The 19,491-nt window shown below is 36.7% G+C and overlaps 2 protein-coding genes and 1 long non-coding RNA gene across 16 annotated transcripts in view; 2 read left to right on the top strand and 1 right to left on the bottom strand.

Moving 5' to 3' along the window:
* IRAG2 (inositol 1,4,5-triphosphate receptor associated 2) overlaps positions 1 to 5,420 on the top strand; it is an 87,356-nt gene extending 81,936 nt beyond the window's left edge. For both annotated transcript variants that reach the window (XM_072954585.1, XM_072954586.1), the window contains 5 exons: positions 1,551 to 1,613; positions 1,730 to 1,779; positions 2,071 to 2,172; positions 4,020 to 4,127; positions 5,046 to 5,420. In XM_072954585.1, the coding sequence (XP_072810686.1) occupies positions 1,551 to 1,613; positions 1,730 to 1,779; positions 2,071 to 2,172; positions 4,020 to 4,127; positions 5,046 to 5,289 (567 nt within the window). In that variant the 3' untranslated portion in view covers positions 5,290 to 5,420. The remainder of the gene's footprint in view (positions 1 to 1,550; positions 1,614 to 1,729; positions 1,780 to 2,070; positions 2,173 to 4,019; positions 4,128 to 5,045) is intronic.
* A 103-nt stretch (positions 5,421 to 5,523) lies between these two features.
* Positions 5,524 to 19,491, bottom strand: part of DNAI7 (dynein axonemal intermediate chain 7) — a 58,431-nt gene continuing 44,463 nt past the window's right edge. For 6 of the 13 annotated variants that reach the window (XM_072954588.1, XM_072954592.1, XM_072954593.1 and 3 more), the window contains 8 exons: positions 18,198 to 18,261; positions 15,446 to 15,606; positions 13,658 to 13,814; positions 9,848 to 10,062; positions 8,906 to 9,073; positions 8,298 to 8,435; positions 6,905 to 7,018; positions 5,524 to 6,066 (listed from right to left, as the gene is read on the bottom strand). In XM_072954588.1, coding sequence (XP_072810689.1) covers positions 5,788 to 6,066; positions 6,905 to 7,018; positions 8,298 to 8,435; positions 8,906 to 9,073; positions 9,848 to 10,062; positions 13,658 to 13,814; positions 15,446 to 15,606; positions 18,198 to 18,261 — 1,296 coding nt within the window. In that variant the 3' untranslated portion in view covers positions 5,524 to 5,787. The remainder of the gene's footprint in view (positions 6,067 to 6,904; positions 7,019 to 8,297; positions 8,436 to 8,905; positions 9,074 to 9,847; positions 10,063 to 13,657; positions 13,815 to 15,445; positions 15,607 to 18,197; positions 18,262 to 19,491) is intronic. The other 7 variants (XM_072954587.1, XM_072954589.1, XM_072954591.1 and 4 more) reach the window with 7 other exon arrangements.
* The window catches only part of LOC140691298 (uncharacterized), a 30,951-nt gene continuing 28,194 nt past the window's right edge, over positions 16,735 to 19,491 (top strand). Inside the window, exons 1-2 of the long non-coding RNA XR_012066900.1 lie at positions 16,735 to 17,105; positions 18,333 to 18,523. This is a non-coding gene — a long non-coding RNA (uncharacterized lncRNA). The remainder of the gene's footprint in view (positions 17,106 to 18,332; positions 18,524 to 19,491) is intronic.

Here is a 19,491-nt window from a genome sequence, read left to right as displayed (position 1 = left end):
ATAAATCATAAGATAGAGGCTTTAATTCATATGTAATTGTGACGTACACATGCATGCATGTTTATGTTTATAGATGTATGCTTTACACTCCTTGCTGTATTTGTCAGTATCAATTAAGTTTGCCCGGCAGCGAGAGGAAAGCCAGTGTGACAACAGTTTCTCTCTCATGTAAAACTGAAGTTGGAAACAAGCAGTTCACAAGGGGAGAGCAGCTTCACAACATCCACTGGGCCCAGTCGCCCCCTCACTTGCTGCGCCATGACCCTCTGTGCTTTGCTTCCTCCTTACGGCCTGAGATGGCTTTATCTCCTCAAAGTCCCATGTGACATTTCCCTTTTCATTCTTGGTTGGAAATAAGGTGAAAACAGTTTTTACTCTGGAGGACGTATGCCTAACTCAAAATCAAGGGGTCTGTTACTAAAATAAGAAGAGAACGGAATATTGAGAGTCAAATAGCGGTTTTCGTTAGTTTGAAAATCAGGATTTCACAGAATGTTTTCATCGAACTTTTGAGCAAGTAATTTAAAAATCATCCCATTTAAAATCTCTTTTTCACAGATAAGGAAAATCAGTTTCACAGAGTAATTAGTTATGATTATGTAGTGACAGAACCATGATTAGAACTCAGGTTTCTGGACCACACTTTGATATCTCGATGTTCAACTAACCTATAAAATTCAATTAGGTTTGGTGGTTTAAGAAAAGAATTCACATAAAACTTCTTTATTTCCTATGTTTAAGATACTTTTATTTACTGAAGTTCTACTTATTTAAACTTTAAGAGCCACAAAATGTAACATTTTCCTGTACAAATCTCAAGGCTGATGTATAAATATATCCATTTATTAAAATGTCATGCTCATTCTTAAATATGTTAAATAGAAAAAATGAAACCTTGAAAAGAATGCTGGAAAACAGGTGCATATTTAACTCCTCTTGAATTGGGGAAAACCTTCCCAAGCTTAAAAGAAACAGTAGCAAAAGAGAAGAGATTCAGCTGCATTAACAGCAAAAAAGAAAAAAATTCTGCCAGAAATATTAACAAAATTAATGTAGGCAAAATATATAGGTGGTTCTCAGAGCAGATATATATATCACACACACACACACGGTTATTCAGCATAGAAAAACAGTGGTCAGTATTACTAGAAACCTAAACAGAAAACCTTACATTCCTTACTTGATTGGTGAAAATTATACTCATCCAGGGTTGGAGAAGGTGGAATATAAATTGATAAAAGAAAGAAACTAGTATCCAAACCCAGGCAAGATGGTTCTTTTGGATGTTGGTCCACCATCTCCGCGGCCTGCTGGTTTAACGAAGAAAGTTGTTATTGCTTGCCCCCTCCCCCACCCCCAAATAAAATAAATTGGTGGAATATTTCTGGAAGGCAATTTTGGCCGTAACAAAATCTTTGAAAATATGTGTACAGTTTAACTCAGCAGTGGTCAAGTGTATGGATGTGTACATACAAGAATATTCATCAGTCTTTCACACAAGGACAAAATACTGAGAATTTTCTAAATGTACATTTTCCCCCTTTGGGTAGCCATCTTCTCTTCGAAGAGTGACCATTGCCTCTTTGCCCAGAAATATTGGAAATGTGGGAATGGTAAGCAAATTGTTAAGCGTTCTTAGTCCAAAGCAAATTCATTTGCATGTGACAAAATATAAATTTACTTCACTAAATTCATATTTTATTATTTCCTTAATGTCTGAACGTTAAAGATGGCTGGGATGGAAAATAATGACCGATTCAATCGGAGGTCAAGCAGTTGGTAAGTGTACTTTCATGGTGGCTCTTTGGGAACCTGTTTTATAATTGGGCTAAAGTAAATGTTTGAAAGAAGTGATATAGTAACATGTGATTTGTACAGAGCACATGTTGAATAATTGTAAAAATTGGTATATAATCATGAAATTGTTTTCTTGAAAGTGTTGTGTGAATATGCCAAGATAAAAATGAGAACGCATCATTTTTGTATTGGCTTAGGTAGTGGAAAATAATTGATAATGGCTACAGAAGTAAGTATCTGATTTGACAAGTGGCTATAATCATCTTTATTTAGGCGTATTTTGGGCTCAAAGCAGAGTGAACATCGTCCCTCACTACATCGATTTATTAGCACCTATTCCTGGGCAGATGCTGAAGAAGAAAAATGTGAACTAAAGTAGGTGAAGCTTAATGTGTTTATTAACCTGACGTGACTGGGGCATAAACAGTGGGGGTCACTTTCATTCTACAGAGATGAGCTCAATCCTGCATCATCAAAAAGATAATTCAGTGTGTAAGGCGTTAACAAACTATAAAGCACTATATAAATGTTACTTGTGAATACATTCACTATTGTGGTACTCTGGACTGCAAGGTTTGAGGTCTTAAGTTAGGAAAGATGAATTTGCCAGATTTCTGAGGATGATTTTTTTCCTATTTAGGTTTCTTGCCTTCAGGAGGAAAGGTCAGTAAAGAGCCACGAAAATAAAATGTCCATCCACTTAGATGAATTATGTACAACATATGGGCACACACATAATGTATGTGCATTATATATACACATCTGTCTTCCCTTTAAGTAAATGAGGAGTAGGGAAGACATAAAATTCTCTATTGCTATCTCTGTACCTATCAAGTTTAACAAGTAAAAATTCACCTTCTATAGTGAAAGGAAGAAGGCAAGAGGGAGAGCCATGAGGAAATGCTTCGGTGATGTTGGACAAATTGCTTAACTTTATTTGGTCTCAGCTTCCTCATCTGGAGAGATCTTAATGAAACAACTTTAAGTTCATTTTTCACATGTTCATTACGTGCTTATCAAGCCTAAAGGATATAAAGATGAAAAAGACACAGTGCCTACCCTCGGTCCTTTTTTCAAAAAAAAAAAATTATAATCCTGGGAGCCTACTGCATGTATTGAAAACTTTTTTTAGATTTAGAGCTAACATAATGGATATTTTCTGATCTGGGTTTAAAAAAAAAAACAAGAATTTCCTTGAAAAGACTATAATCTACTTTTAAATTTTTGTTAGTATAGTATGATTTCTACTGAGAAGTCTCTGCAAACAAAAGACTGAAACCTTGAGAATCTTACAAGAATTCTGGCTCTTGGGCCTTGCTTCCTTTAAAAACCAAACCAGAATCTACCCCATGCGTTCTCTATAGATGGCTGACTGAAAAACAAAAACAGAAACTTTGAGGCACAGTTCCCTTTGGCAATTGTGAGGGGATTTTGAGTTTGGGGTTTCAATATTCAAATGCCAAGGAAGTTAACAGTGAACGTGAAACACGAACAATGAAACAGTTAAGTTGTATTCATGTAAAAGGTGCCTCTTCAGATAATATCATTTTACTTAAAATACGGTCAACCCAACTGTTGTTTCCCAGCTCACTGAGTACTATTTTAGCTAGTTTTATACTAAACATATTTTCATAAACACTTTTAAAATTAAGATTTTTTTGGAGAAAGACGACATGACACTTTGGTGTTACTCGAATTTAGCATTGCTCAAAAAACCTACAGAGGAAAGAGTAAAACCAATTGTTAATATAGAATATAAAAAACGTGGTACACGAATGCTTAATGAGAAAAACTGTACTACACGTTGAATAAGAAGATACACAGTGGCATCTGCACTTGTTTTTTAAAGTGTGGTTATGCACACACACGGGGAAAGAAATCACAGCAGTGACACTGGTTAACTATGAGTGGTGAGAATTGACTGACATGCTCTTTGTACATCTCCCCCTTTTATTTGTTCTTTGGCCAGTACCCCAACTATTTACAACAAACATTTGCTGTTTTTCTAAATACAAAAAGTTACTTTCAAAAACTAAATTCCTATGAATGATTAAAAATATAAATTTGCTGATTTGACTTTCAGAATTAGATATTTATCAAATCTTTCTAAAGCAAAACACATACCTGTGAGCTTTCTTACTAATACCATAAAATTTAGCATTATTTTATAAATAATTATAGCACGTTATCCATAGTTTAATATTTAAAAACAATATTTGCAGAACTAAAGATGACTCAGAACCACCTGGAGAAGAAGCAGTAGAAAGGACAAGAAAGCCCAGTCTTTCTGAAAAGAAAAATAATCCATCAAAATGGGATGTATCTTCGATGTAAGTTGTCTACTTGCTAAATAATACCATTTTGGTGGAATGGGGAGAGGTAAGGCAGGGTTAGCATTAATCATCTTAATTATATTTCTTTACTGAAAGAGCTTTCAAATTGTTAAATTTCAGATGAATAACAAACTCTGTAAGGTCTACAGGAATTATCCCTGAACCTGTGGGCTACAAGAGGCAGGAGAGTTCACAGAGTTAAGAACCTGGCCTTGGAGCCAGATGGCCCAGGCTCGAATTCTAGCTCTCTAACCAGCTATGTGGCCTGGGCAAATTCATTCATTTTTGAGCACCGATTTCTTCGTCTAAAAAATAAGGATGATAATGGTCCCTATGTCACTGTTTTGTTGTCATGATTAAATGAATTAGCATGTAAAATACTCAGCACAGTGTCTTAACACAGAGTTAACTATTTTCAAAGACTTATGCAATGCTAATATAATAAGCTTGTTTTGGTGGGTATTTCTTAAAAGAGTTTAAATTTCAGTACAGCAAAAGCCCAGGGCCTGGTAAGAAATAAGTGACACGTTTATATGTACATTCATAGGACACACACACACGTATCCTGCTCTACCCAGTAAGTAACATTTTTGTTTCCACAAGAATGTAAGTTGTCTTACCTGGTTGAAAGAATGGAATTAATACTCACATGTACTTGTTAGGAGTTAAATAATGCCTAAATCACATAATTTTCAGATATTTACCTACCACAACATTTCTTTAACTCTTATAATTTGAAAATTATAAAGGGGGTGGTGTGTAGATTGTGGCAAAGCCAAGATGATAGACCACGTTATGAAGCACATTACAAGGCGGTGTTGGTGGACTGCAGGGCAGATGTGTGACTTGATTACTGTTGACAAAAGGAGTGTTTCTAACAAGAGACTGAATTCTGAATCTGTGTTTTCCTTGTAGTTATGGCACAATAGCTTCCTGGGCAACAAGCCTCAAGACTTCCGTCAGAGAGGCCAACAGGGCACTCTGGCTTTCTGTCGCACTCATTGTGCTGTTTGCAGCGCTGATGAGCTTCTTCACAGGCCGATTCTTCCAGAAGTCTGTGGATGCGGCGCCCACACAGGCCGGGGACTCCTGGATGTCTCTGGAACATATCTTGTGGCCATTTACCAGACTCCAGCACAATGGGCCACCACCAGTGTGACTGCAGCACATCCCAATGTGTGTCTTGATTTTTTTTTTTTTTTAAAGTTTCAGTATCTGAACTTTGTAAACTAGTAACTTTTAGCTGGGAGATTAGAGCGTGGAACCAGAGGTTCTCAGAATGACTGCAAGATATTTTATAGTCCCCCCCTTTTTGTGACTGCCTTCCTCACTGAAGTACGATGGGGAGGAAGGCTGCCTATGACTTTTTAATGAACTTTTTGAGGAGGAGATATTATTGTTTGTTAAAATTTATTGAAATAAAGAACCATTCAAATTTTCATAGTCAAAAGTTGGAACTCTCAGTAGGCTAAGTATACATAGGGAAAAACCCCTAATTCTTAAAAAAAAATTGGAGTATATAAAATGCTGATTAGATCTTTTAATACGCTATTTGAAAAATACTCACTCATTATACTTTATTGACGAAATAATACCTGATTTCTCTCCAAGTTGCCTGATCCTTTCTTCAGACTGAGTAACATTTATCAGGGGGGATTTAAGAATAGCTGAGTAACCTAGTGGAGAGGAGCAGATGGCACACAGAGTCAGTAAACTGACAGCTGGAACGCCCGACTTTCTCCATTGCTTCCTCAGAAGCAGAATCCTTCACCATGTGATATAAAGTAGAATGAAACTCAGTGTCTTCTTTGAGGGCTTTAGAGAATGCCTCACTGGATTCGTTGATCTTGAGACTTTGGGCCCTGTCACCGCTGAACATTAGGAAGTTCCAGTTAGGATTCGGACTGGGTTCTTCTTTTGTAAGGTGTTCCCGCACCTGAAGCAAATTAGAAGAGGAACTGAACAGATTTCTCTATGAGGCATTTTGGCAGCAGAAAGTCTTATTTGAAGGGCGTAACTGAGTTCCCCAAATTGCCAACATTAAAAGAAACATTCTTAACGTCTCCTTTTTCTTTAAGCACGGAACTGTTTATATCTTGGTGTTTATGGAGCTTATCAAAATGTATTAATTCTCTTAAAAGTATTTATTGAATGGCTTCAAGTGCCAGGTACTGGTCTAGGTGCCGGGGCTGTTAACACCACCAAAACTAAGAAAAAATACCCAACTGCATTAATAAATAACGAACAACTGCAACAACAGAATCTTGTCTTCAAGGAGCTTACATTCTAATGGGAGAAACACATAATGAACAGGATAAATAAGTAGGGTGACTCATTTATGATAAAATATTCATCAGTCAACTTGTAGAATTGGTAAGATACCTTTTTTTTTTTCTTTTTTGGAAATCAAGCAGTAGTAAATGGGCCAGAAAGTTAAACTGGAAGCCTAACCCTCTCAGAGGAAGTTTGTGAATCACAGATACAGTCTCATGAAAGGCTCATCTGTTCTTTAGTTGATGTGAAGGGAGATAAGGACGCTAACCTAAAATCAAGAGCATTTGATACCATAATGGACAGCGAAGGCATAACCTTCACATGGTTTGGTTTTATAGTTTTGACAAAACTAAAGAAAAATGAGGTTTTAAAACTCCATTTTGAATGTTAATGTTTTCACCTTTTAAGAGGAGAAACCATGGTCTACATTCATTTAGCTTTTCAGTACTTTATCTTCTTTGGGAGGGCAAAGTAGTTTAATGGGGTTTTGCATACTATACCTTAAATACAACGTTTTTAGGATCACATTCTGTATTCCACCTGCTCCAACCAAATGCAAAAGCGGAACTTAGCAGGGCCATTTGTCGATAAGCTTTCATTTCTACCAAAGGAAGCTGTCAAAATAAAAACCAGTATTGTGGCTCATGGAGCCTCTCAAGTCTCCCTTCCACCCCTGGCCTCCTACAGTCTGGTCTGCTCTCAACACGGAGAGAGGCACTTAAACTCTAAGTCAGATCTCATGGCTTCTTTCTCAAAATGGGCAGCGGCGTCCCCCTTCTCCCAGAGTAGAATCCACAGTCCTCCATGAGGGCCTCTGCGACCTGACGTCCCCCCACACCCCGTTCTCTCTCCGACCTCCTCCTCCTCCCTTGGCTCTCCCAGCTCCCCGCCTCCGTGCTGCCCCTCTAGTCCCCAGACACACTCCCTCAGGGCCCTTGTTTCAGCCCCTCTCTCTACCCGGAAGCTGCCATCCTTCTAGAGATACCAGCTTGGCTAAATTCCCCACCGTGAGGTTTTGCTCCGTCTTACCTTCTCACTGGGCCCCCTCCCCCACACCCTATTTCATACTGTTTGCTGCCCTAACCCCACTATTCCTGATCCACGTTTTCTTTCTCCCGTACCACGCATCCCCTTTTGACATACAGGATAATTTTGTTTATCACGTTTATTATTTACTTTTGCCTCTCTCTACTAGAATGTAAGCTCCACAAGGGCAGGAACCTTTGTTTTATTCACTGTTTCCTAAGCACCTAAAACAACGTCTAGAATATAGGGGTTCAGAAAAAAATTCTTGAATACTGTATTCTGGTAAGATGAATAGTATATGACATTCAGCATTTGGAGAGTAATTGGCAGTTTGAGTTACTAAAACCAAGGTGGTTTTTTTTCCCTACTCATATGTGTACATGCTCTTATCGATACAATTGTTTAAAATGTTCTGTCGACCTATATTGTCACTTTCTGGTATATTATAAATTTGTTCTTGAGTATAGAACTCTTCTGCCCAAAACACCTTTCATGATTAGAAGCTACTTTGTCTTCATTCAAATGTGATAAATGTTTGCCAAATATGCACTGTATTCTAGGAGTGGGCTCACTAGAAGAACCAAAGTTGATTAAGAAATGGTCCTCGCCCTCAAGGAGCTCAGTTTAACATGCAAGCATCTCAGTTAACTAAAGCCTTATGAGTAACATGAAGCAGTTTGCGGACAGGGAGGCTCTGCCAAGAAACCGAAAGAAGTGGGTTTTGTACACTGGTCCCCGTATGTTTAATTTTGCCTGATTTATCATGTTTGGGAAACTGCTAAGTCATATACTCTTTTAAGAAATCTTACATATATCCAGTCTGGAAGAAGAAAGAAAATATATAAAACGTGAAGTTGCTCAGACTACCTCTGCACTAAACTGACCAGCTGGGGTTGTGCTCCATTCATTAACATGAAGGTCATACTGCAGGCTTACTCTCTTGGGGAAGATTAAATTTGAGAGAACTCCGGATTTCTGTTCTTGTCCTTTTTTCCTTCCTTTCTTCTTTTTTTAAAAAATTGAAGTATATAGTCAGTTACAATGTGTCAATTTCTGGTGTACAGTATAATGTTTCAATCATACATATACATGCATATATTCATTTTCATATTCTTTTTCTTTGAAGGTTATTACAAGATATTGAATATAGCTCCCTGTGCTATACAGAAGAAAATTTTTTTTTAAATCTATTTTTATATATAGTGGCTAACATTGGCAAATCTCAAAATCCACAATTTATCCCTTCCCACCCCCTTTTCCCCGTAACCATAAGACTGTTTACTATGTCTGAGTCTGTTTTGTAGATGAATTCCTTTTATCTTTTTTAAGATTCCACATACATTCCTTTCTTTCTAACTGTAATCTTATGTAAGTGAATGTAGAAAACATGGTGTACCTTAGGATTTCTATAATACTTAATACTTGCTAACATTCTAAATGTCCATCACATTAAATTTGGAAAGAGTCATTCTTACCTTATAGTTTGTAACAACATAAAAATGAGAGTGTCCAGTTGGGAAGATATTCAATCCAGCTTCTTTCAAAGCAATAATGAAAGAAACAGGAGACATCCACTTTTCTTCCAAAGCAGAAGAATGCCTTTTGTTATTTAGTTTGATTGAAGCTAACATGCAGAGGTTTTCCTAGTTTCAAGGAGAAAAAAGAACCTTTTCTATAAGTAAGTTAAATTTTTACCTCATTATCATTTCAGTTCCAATTGTTAGGTTCTTTACCCTATTTTTTAAAAATCCTGTATTATCCTATATTAAAAAGGATATAGGACAGATATGTTTTAGGTCTGATCCAAAAGCTTCAGCACAAAGTCTTCACGTTACCTTAAGCAGTTTATCACCTCTTTTTGGGCTTATAAGAGCAATCAAGAGATTGAACTAAAGTATCTATCTGGTCTCCCATTTTATACATTATGATCTAAGAGTGGTGCATATGTTCATACTGAAGTATAGTAGCTATTTGGCAACAATGTGTTGCAACTTTTAAGGATCATAATTTTTTATATATATAAAATTTTAACATAATACTGCAAAATTATTTTCCAGGTTTAAAGTTTACAAAGTGGCGGTTTGAAGATGTGCAGAGTTCACTCTCTCATCTGACTTTAAAAGCAAAATCTGATGCTATTTCAGCCTTCCTGGCACATTTATAAGGAATTTCAGCTTCATCAATTGGTCTATTCCTAGAAACTTTAGGGTACAGATTTGCACTTTACTTATTACATGTTATTACTATTGATTCAATTAATATTTCATTTAGAAATTATAGCTCAAGGTATACTTTAAATATTTTTATGAAAGACATGTTTCAGTATGTAAATCACCATGACTGACTGCTTGGACACTGTCTTACAGTCTTCAAGGAGGCGTCCCTCTTTGATTTGACTTGCTACAACAGTGGTTTACCTTAACTTGTATTTGAATCTCAGTAAATACTGTAGTCACAGTCAAAAGTACTTTATTCACATCAAGTGGCCTTAGTTCCCATGACTGGTATGGCATGTTAACGTGAGCATCTTGAATCAAGGTAACAGGGCCAAAGGTTTCCAGGCTGAATGTTATAAGTCTGTCTTCTGGTTGGTAAGACACATTGCTGATGCCATCAGTCTTCCAGTGTTTACCTTTATAATTAGGAAGAATGTGACATTAGTTTCATTTTTCCCTCTACAAAAATCAGGTGAAAGAAACCACCTCAATTACTACAATGTGTATTAACTGATTTTTCACATTAATTGACTAATGGACTGATTGAGTAGAATCTCAACAAAAAGTCAACTTTCCTGGGAGTTCCTTCCTGTCTACAGGATCCAGACCAAACCCCTCAGCATGGCCTGTGAGACCTTCAGAATGAAGCTCTGACTCTTATTTCTGGTTTCATCCTTTGCCACTTCTCACACCTGTTTCTAGCCACTTTTTTTCCTTCCCCAGCCACATCCTATACCTCTGAGCCTCAGCACATGCAGTTCTTTCTTCCTAGAGTTCTCTTCCTTAACCTTTTAGAGAATCTCTGTTCATCTTTCTTTTTAAAAACAACTTAAAATTCACTTATCTTATCACTCATATGTGGAATCTAAAAAAAAAAAAGAAAAAAAGGACTCATCTTTTCTTCTATGAACTCATCTACAAAACAGAGACAGACTCACAGACGTAGTAAACAATCTTACGGTTACTGGGGGAAAGGGGGGTGAGAAGGGATAAATTTGGGAGTTTGAGATTTGCAAATATTAGCCACTATATATAAAAACAGATTTTAAAAAGGTTTATTCTGCATAGCACAGGGAACTATGTTCAATATCTTGCAATAACCTTTAATGAAAAAAAAATGAAAATGAATATATGTATTTATATGCATGACTGGGACATTGTGCTGTATACCAGAAATTGACACATTGTAACAGACTGTACTTCAAAAAAAATTTTTTTAATTAAAAAATAAAATTCACCTATCTTATTTTTTAGTAAATTTACCCAGCTGTGCAACCATCACCACCATCCAGTTTTAGAACATTATTATCCTCCTGATAAGGTCTCTTATGTCCATTTATAGTTAATTCCCATTCCTAACCCCAGCCCCAGGCAACCACTAATCTACTTCTTGTCTCTGAAGATTTGCCTTTTCTGGACTTTTCATTAAATACAATTATATAATAGGTGGTCTTTTATGTCTCTTATAAATCAATACTAAAACACAATCCAACTTAAAAGAATGGTCATAAGATTTGAATAAACATTTCACCAAAGAAGATACACAAAAGTATACTAAATACATGAAAAAGATGCTCAACATTACCAGCCTTTAGGGAAATACAAATTAAAACCACGAGGTACCATTTCACACCCAGCAGGGTGGCTTTAATTGAGAGAAACAACAACAACAACAGATAATAACAAATGTTGGCAAGGATGTGGAGAAATGAGAAACCTCGTATGTTGCTGGCAGGCATGTAAGATGGTATGACTACTATGGAAAAACATTTTGCAGTTTCTTAAACAGTTCAGCATCAATTTACCATTCGACCCAGCAATTCCATCCTTAGGGATATACCCAAGAGAAATGAAGACTTATGTCCACACAAAGACTTACACGTGAATGTTCTCTTAGTCTCTTAAGGACCTGTTTAAATTTCCATCCTGGAAAAGGCCTTCCTTAACTCTCCAGACTGACCCAGTCACTGTTCTGCCCCACACCATCTATTATATAGCACCTTGCTACATTGTATTATGATGTTCTTCCGTGTGTGCCTCTCCTACAACTTCGAAAACTCCTGGAGGAAGGAACTGTCTCATTTATCTCTATCTCTCTTATTGTTTAGCATATTTATAGAATGAGTGAATGAATCACTTCTTTCCCAGAATACCCTCTTCATTTCCACTTCTCACAGGGACGGTTTCTCCTCTTCTCACAGGGCGGGTTCCAATGACTGTTTTTGACTCTTAAATTCAATATAACAAATACAATTATATTGGAAAACTAGGTGACTTATAATTCCTCTTTTTGCTTTTACATTAACAAAATAACTTTAATTTGTAAAGGTAAAAATTAAATATTGCCTATAATAAATTCTCCAAATTTCTAGTATTTCCTGGCAAAAAAGTTTCCCCATGGTTTAAAAAGTACTGGAGTTAGAGATTACTGCTGTATAATTACTGCATAATCAAATTTTACATGCTGTATTTCCCTGAATCATTTGGGATAACTTCCCTTGTCGAATTCTAATTTAGTGTGAGTATTTTTTTTTTTTTTTATTGAAGTATAGTCAGTTACCATGGGTCAGTTTCTGGTGTGCAGCATAATGTCCCTGTCATGAAGAGACATACATATGCTTGTTTTCATATTCTTTTTCATTAAACATTATTACAAGATATTGAATATGGTTCCCTGTGCTATACAGAAGAAATCTGTTTTTTAATCTCTTTTTATATACAGTGGTTAACATTTGCAAATCTCAAACCCTTGAATTTATCCCTTCCCACCCACTTTCCTCGGTACCTGTAAGATTGTTTACTATGTCTGGAAGTCTTGTTTCTTTTGTAGATGAGTTCATTAATGTCCTTTTTTCTTTTTTTTTTTCCTTTCAGTGTGAATAAATTTTAATGTGATAAATAAATATTTAAGAACCTTACCATTAATGGAATGGAAAAGTGAAACCTCTAAAGCAATGTGAAAGGAAGAAATTACCTAATGCTCATTTTGATATATTTTGTAGTTTAACGTATTGATAGAAACATACTGTTTTAATACATAAATTGTTTCTAAAATAAATAATATCTGTGGCTATGTCTATAAAAGCAAAAATGTGGAGTATTGTAGCAATCATAAAAAAAGTTTAAAGCACAAAATATTCTCTAAATTCTCTGCCCCCATAACTAAATAGATTAAGTAATAGCTCTGTGCCTTGGTGGTCTTATCTGTTCCACCCTATCACCCGGTGTGTAAACCCTTTCACGAATAAACAGGATGTAAGATAATTCACATTAAAGACAAAGCTACATAGCTTCCACCTAAGAGCCTCAGAACTGCACAGCTTGATTCACAAGGCCTTTCAGAGTTTAGCCAGTCAACCCAAAATAAGCCGTTTGTTAGTGACTCGTGAATCGTTAGCTTGCATTTCTGTTAGTACTTCTGACTTTATTGATATTTACTTAACATTTGGAATCGGCAATAATTTCATGGTTCCACAGTCAGAGTTATAAAGAGGCATACAGTGGCTAGTTTTCCTCTTTCTCAGGTTTCCCATCTGCCCACTCCCCTTCCCCAGGACTTGGCTGCAGTAAGATTTGCAACTTATAAGTTATTAACATTAAAATAATCAAATTTTAATCCCCCCAATCTGAATTATTTGGCCATTGCAAGAGAGAGCAGGCTTTTCATTTGTTGTTTTTTATTTGATTTGCTATGCTATCTTGGTATTTTTGTGCATTTCCTTCTTTCTTAAAACACAATTATATAACCATCAAGTAACGGTTCAGAGAATATGGCAGATAAAATTAACTAATATAGGAACTAATAGTTATAAAACTCAGTAAATTTTTAAACTCCAATCCCTATTCATTTCCATCAAGAGCAAACAAAGCAAAGACCCTAGATTTGGCACAGAAATATGCCAGTGTGAAACTCTGTTTACACACTGCACTTCTTGTTTTGACGTAAGGATCTGTATTACCACACCTCTTTTCGTGACATAATTATCAAAGCTGGTTAAGGCATTACTGTACCTTCAGCATCCCACCTTGCAACCATAGGAGCCTCAAAAAAGATGACATTCTCATGAACCTTAAGCATGACCTCTATGGGTGGGAAAGCATTTTCCATTTCAAAGTCTTCTGTAGTTTCTGGAGGATACACGTATTTCTGTAATCCTTCTTTGAGTATCTTTTGAAAATGACCAAAATAACACCAAGTTAGAAACTGACTAGTAATAGCTAAAGATGTAAATATTGCTCAATGAGCTGTATAGTTATTTTTAATAAGCACCGCAGTTTGGTCACATTTAAGTACAGACTGACTAACAAAATGTCACAATGAAATTAAAGATAATGATTGAGGGAAAAAACAGAAGAGGAAAGGAACAGCAATATTATCCTTAAGAGGGTGAAAATTAGTTTGAGGGGTTATGAAAAAACTACTCTTTCAGGTATAAAACACAAAAGTACATATAACACACACAATAGATAGACAGTGTATCTGTGGACAGTATTTCACAGGGGATGTTGTTAGGGAAAAAATGTCTATAAAGGCTCCTGAGAGGGGTGAAAATGGGGAAAAAAATAAAAATTAAGAAATACTGCTCTAATACAAGAGTGCATGAAAACCCTTAACAGGTGGGGTTGTGGTGACCAGTACCTGGCAATCTATGTACCTGATGTGTTAGAGCCGAGAGATGGGAGTGGGAGGGGGCTGGGAGAGGGGAGGGAGAAAGAAAAGAAGGGCAGGAGAAGAAGGAAAGAAGGAAGGAAGGAAGGAAGGAAGGAAGGGAGGGTCCACGACAACGTAACCGGGTATATCTGGGACACAGGCCACCAGAAGTTAAACCAAGTCAGTACTAGTGCAAGTGTTGCTACTTATTGAAAGAGGGATGAGGAACTCCTTGAAACATGATGAACAACTGCTACCATCAGTATCCTTACTGGTATTTGAGCACCAGCAGCACTGGCATCACTTGGATCAGTGCTTCTCAAGCTTGAATGTGTGTATGAATCTCCTGAAAGTCCTGTTAAAATGAAGATTCAGTATCTCTGAGATGAAGCCCCGAATTACGTGTTTCTAACACGTTCCCAGGTGGTGCTGATGCTGCCGGCTCATGGACCACACTCTGTATATTAAGGATCCAGACCAGTGGTTCTCAAACTTTAGGGTGTGTTTTGCTAAAACATAGATGGCTGAGCCTCACCTCCAGAGTGACTGAGATGGGGCCCATGAATTTGCATTCCTAGCAAATTCCCAGATGATGCCAAAAGATGCTGACGCTTCTGGCTAAGGGACAACATACTGGGAATCACTGATTTAGACCAGAATCCACAAACTATGGTCCCTGGAAAATTCAGCCCATCACCAGTGTTGTAAGTAAAGTTAAATTGGAACACAGCCACGCCCATTCATTTACACACGGCTGCTTTAGTGTTACGATGGCAGAGTTGAGGAGTTGCAGCAGTGCTGGTGTGTGGACTGCGAAGTTGAAAATATTTACCACGTGGCCCTTAATAGAAAAAGTTCGCCAGCCTCTGAAACAGAATATCATTATTAAGGCCAAACTGGCACAATATAAACACAGTGCTGTAGATTTACAATTAAGTTAAAATGTATGAATTCTAGTTTCAAAATTCGTAACATTTCAGATTCCTCCTTTAGTATCTGAGTCAAATTTATAAATCCAAGACAGTTTAAAATTACATTTTTTCCTTTGTGCTTGCTTAATAGGGTTAGAGTTCATCAGATATTAGATCATTTGAGATAAAGTAAAAGTGAGAAATTATTCATAAATTTTGATTCAAGAATCAACCTACTTCCACAATCATCCAGCCCTTCACTGGTTTACACTGAGGGGGAAGCTCCAAAATATCCAAGTGGTACACTCCACCCAGAGTTGTGAATTGGTATAAATCAACCTCAGGGTCTTCAAAGGAATATGGCTTTTCAGAAGCATTCTCTAACAGCAACATCTGGGCTGAAATTAATCAGATTAACTCAGTTCCTAAATAGATCATAACATTTCTGTATTTTCTTAGTAGGGAGATAAAAAAAAAATTCTAACAGTGGTAAAGGAAGCTTTCATTTAGCTACAAAAATTTTTCAAAATGTGGTTAATTCAGAACTGTTCACAAAGCTAACCTTGGAAGTGGGAACATGTATGCATAATGGCAGGTGCAGGGGAGGGCTCCATTTATAGTTCATATACTAACATTCTAGGAATTTGTATACAATAAGTATGTGTTACTATTAAAACAAAACCTTCAAAAATGCAGTTTATTGTAGGGGTGGAAAAATAATTTTCCCACTAGCTTCTGAGTTCTTGGCTGAGACACCTGTAATAAAAGACAGATAAACAAGGGAAAAACAAATAGAAGTTTATTAACATGTACACCTCACGTATACATGGGAGATACCCTGGGAAAAATTAGTAACTCAAAGAGGTGGTTTAGAACTCTGGTTTATATAGCATTGTCTACAAAGAACAATAAATTTGTGGAAAATAACAGGCCAAAGGAAAGCAGTTAGTAAAGTCGGCTATGTGGCGCCCCCTCCAGGCTGACAGGGTCTCAAGTTGTCTCTGAGAATTAACCTTTGCCCCTCCTGGTACAGAGGGGAGGAAGAATACTTTTGAAAATTTCTATCCTGCTTTTAGGCAAAGAGGAGGAGGGGAGGGACCTTTTCTTGCATCTGCATCTTTTAAATTGTTTTCAGCTCAAAACACTTCTGCCAAAGTGGCACATTTTGGGCTGGCAGACCCTGCTATCTTACATTATAAAAGATCAAAAATGGTTTAACACAAAATTTGATAACCACCAAATGAATTTTTAAAAATTGGACATTTTGGGGCTAAAAATCTGAAAGAAAGTAAAATGGTAAAAAAAAAATAATAAATTTTGGTCCATGTATGAAATAAAAGCTAACTTTTTTCCAGCAAAAAATAGGCCCAGCTCATAGAAATACAGGGATGGAAGATGAAAGAGAAGACACCGGATTGGATAATCTCTTGTGTTGAGAAGTTCTAAGGGGAAATTCTATTGTCCCAGAATTCTCAGTGCACAATCAGGGGATCTCTGATGTCACACATCACCGTTCTCAACTTTTACCAAAATTCTTTCAATAGAGTGTGATAGATAAGGAAAGGAGATCAGGCCACTTACAGGTTCCACGCTTAACTAGCTGTGTGACCTTATCAAGACATGCTAATTAACATCTCTAGTCTGAGTGCTTTCCTCCAGAAAAATGGATGTAATAGTAGTATCTATCCTCTAGAACTTGGGGGCACTGTGATTTAATATAGGAAAAGAGTTTAGAACTGGTGTCAGACATATAGTAAAAACTCAGGATCTGTTAGTCTTACTGTTTCTCATTACAATTTTCCTCTTCCATCAAAGGAAGCGCACCAAGATGGCACTGAATTTAACCCACGGAGACTAGGCGCTGAAAGTAAATGGAAATATCCAAAGAAAATTCCAGGTAAATAACTGCCCCTTTTCCCTGTGTACCTTCAATAAAATGCAGACCTTACGTAATTTTCAGATGTATCTAATTAGTAATCGATTTACCTGAAAAGAAAGAATACTGTGTCCAAACTTAGACTGTTTATGATACGCATTATTCGGGGGTCACCATGCAGAAAACCTTGGTGTTACCTGACAGAGGTTTATGCATTGACTATAGTATCATATTTCTAACAGGAAAATTACCTCACAGGAATTACAGAAAAATTACAAAGATACAAACCTAGTTGACTGCTGACACAAAAGTATGTTGGAAAAAGTGAAGTAGACAAGAAGCCTGTTATAAAAAATTTTGCTAAAAAATACATTAGAAAGCAGATTCCGTAAAAGGTACTGGGAAAGTAGCGTAACAATGAAGTTAATGGAAAAGCTATACATAAATCTCAAATTAAAAGATTTACAAGTTAGACTTCACTATCATTTTGACATTTTAAAACTGTATGCAATTGCTATTTGCCAGAATAAGACTTATTACAAAAGTGTTGAGAAATTTCTTTTTGTGTATGTGTGCTTGTGAATGTTCAAGGCAACATTGCTTGTGATAACAAAAAAATTGTAAGTGACCTTATTGTCTACTAATAAGGATTTAAATAATGTTCCATTATTAGATGGCATTACACAGACACTTTAAAAAGTAAGGTTACCCATGTGCTCTGACTTAGAATAATGTTGAATACTATTCATTTAAGGAGAATATGTATTGTGTTTCATGTATGTATGTACAATAACAAATATTGTTAGGTGAAAAAAGTAATTTCGACAAAAACATTTGTATGATGTAATCCCATGGTTTTAAAGTCAAAAGAGAGAGAGAGAGACAGACAGAGAGTGCCCATATTAAAAACAAAAAACAACAACAACAAAAAACACAACTGCTAACACTGGTTATCTCCGAAGAGGGATTAGGAAGAAGTTTCACTTTAAATATACTTCTGCAGCATCTGAGTTGTTTTGCTTTGTTTTGTTTTTTTACAATGCCCCTACATTTCTTTTACAAGCAGAAAATCCCAATAAAGTTCAATTCTAAAAATGTAATTTAGAAAAGTACCTGCTGAAACTGTTTCACTTAATAATTTCATCTCCAGGTCACATTTTGTGGCTTCAGGTTCTTCCTGGACAGACAAGGACAGATGGGTGTGACGGTCAGTGGCTACTCAGCCCAGATTCACTCTTTCTGTTTCAGATCCCACTTCAGGTTTCTGCTACCTCACTTCCAGGGCCCCAGACTGACACTTGTTCTGGCCTAAAACTGGACTCGAAACCGGTATTCTAAGCATTATTGTAAACGAGAGCACACCTCCACCGAACTTCACGAAGGCAGGAACTAGCCTGCTCAGATTCTCCACTGAAAACCCCCACGTATAAAACAGAGAGGTGAGGAAGCATTTCAAGCCATAAAAACATTATTTATATTTGCATGTTGGTTTTAGCCAAGTTTCAGATTTTGCTTGATTTTGGCAATAAGCTCTCTAATATGAGTAATTCCAAAGCCTGCTTTTGGGTAAGCTTCTAAAGGAAATTAAAGATGCCATGCACCAAGTAATGTAGAAGACAGTATCTCCTTACAGCCTGGTGTAGAAAAAAGACCACTATACAAAGAGGAGATAAGACACAGAATTTATATCCAAATCTGCCATTAACTTACCTTTGCGACCTTGAGCAAGTCACTTAACCAACATGAGCCTCAAATTCCTGACCTAAGAACCTATTTGGTACATGGCTGCGTGCCAAACATATCATGTAAACAATCCTAAGACACAGCTATTATCTTCGTTTTATAAAAATGGGAACTGAAGCTTGGAGAGATAACTGGTCTAAGGGTCAAATAAAATAATTAAAGTAAAGAATTTTGTACACTGTAAAGCACTAGATAAATGCAGTGCTGTTATAAAAAATTGGTATGCATGTGCTAATATTTGCAAACTGGATTATATCCAGCAAACTTCATTTGGCCTCAAGTACCACCTGTACTTTTCTAGAGCAATAGAGGAATCTTATAGCAGAATTCTAGCCAGAAGCTTCAAGTCAGCCAGGCCCACCATGCCTCTCATCCTCATCCACCATACAAAGTCAAGTACCCCTTAGTAAGTTATCTTTTGCCTTACTCTCATCACTGCATTGCCCTGTAACCTCCTCTGGACCAGTTTCAACATTATTGCATTCTCTGCCAACGCTTTCCATCAGGTCTCTGAAACTTTTTACTTATTAACTCATTCAAAGAATTTGTCAGTGCCTAAATTGTACAGATAACATTAGATATTAGGAATTAAAAAAGAAACAAAGAAAGAGAGTCCTCGACTTAAGGGGCTGCTAGTCTACTAGGGAAGCAGGTAAACAAAGAG

Source organism: Vicugna pacos, chromosome 34 (genome assembly GCF_048564905.1).
Source record: "Vicugna pacos chromosome 34, VicPac4, whole genome shotgun sequence".
In the NCBI taxonomy this organism is placed as follows: Eukaryota; Metazoa; Chordata; class Mammalia; order Artiodactyla; family Camelidae; genus Vicugna; species Vicugna pacos.
Note: the sequence above shows the minus strand (reverse complement) of the source record. Positions and strands in the feature narration are given on the sequence as shown.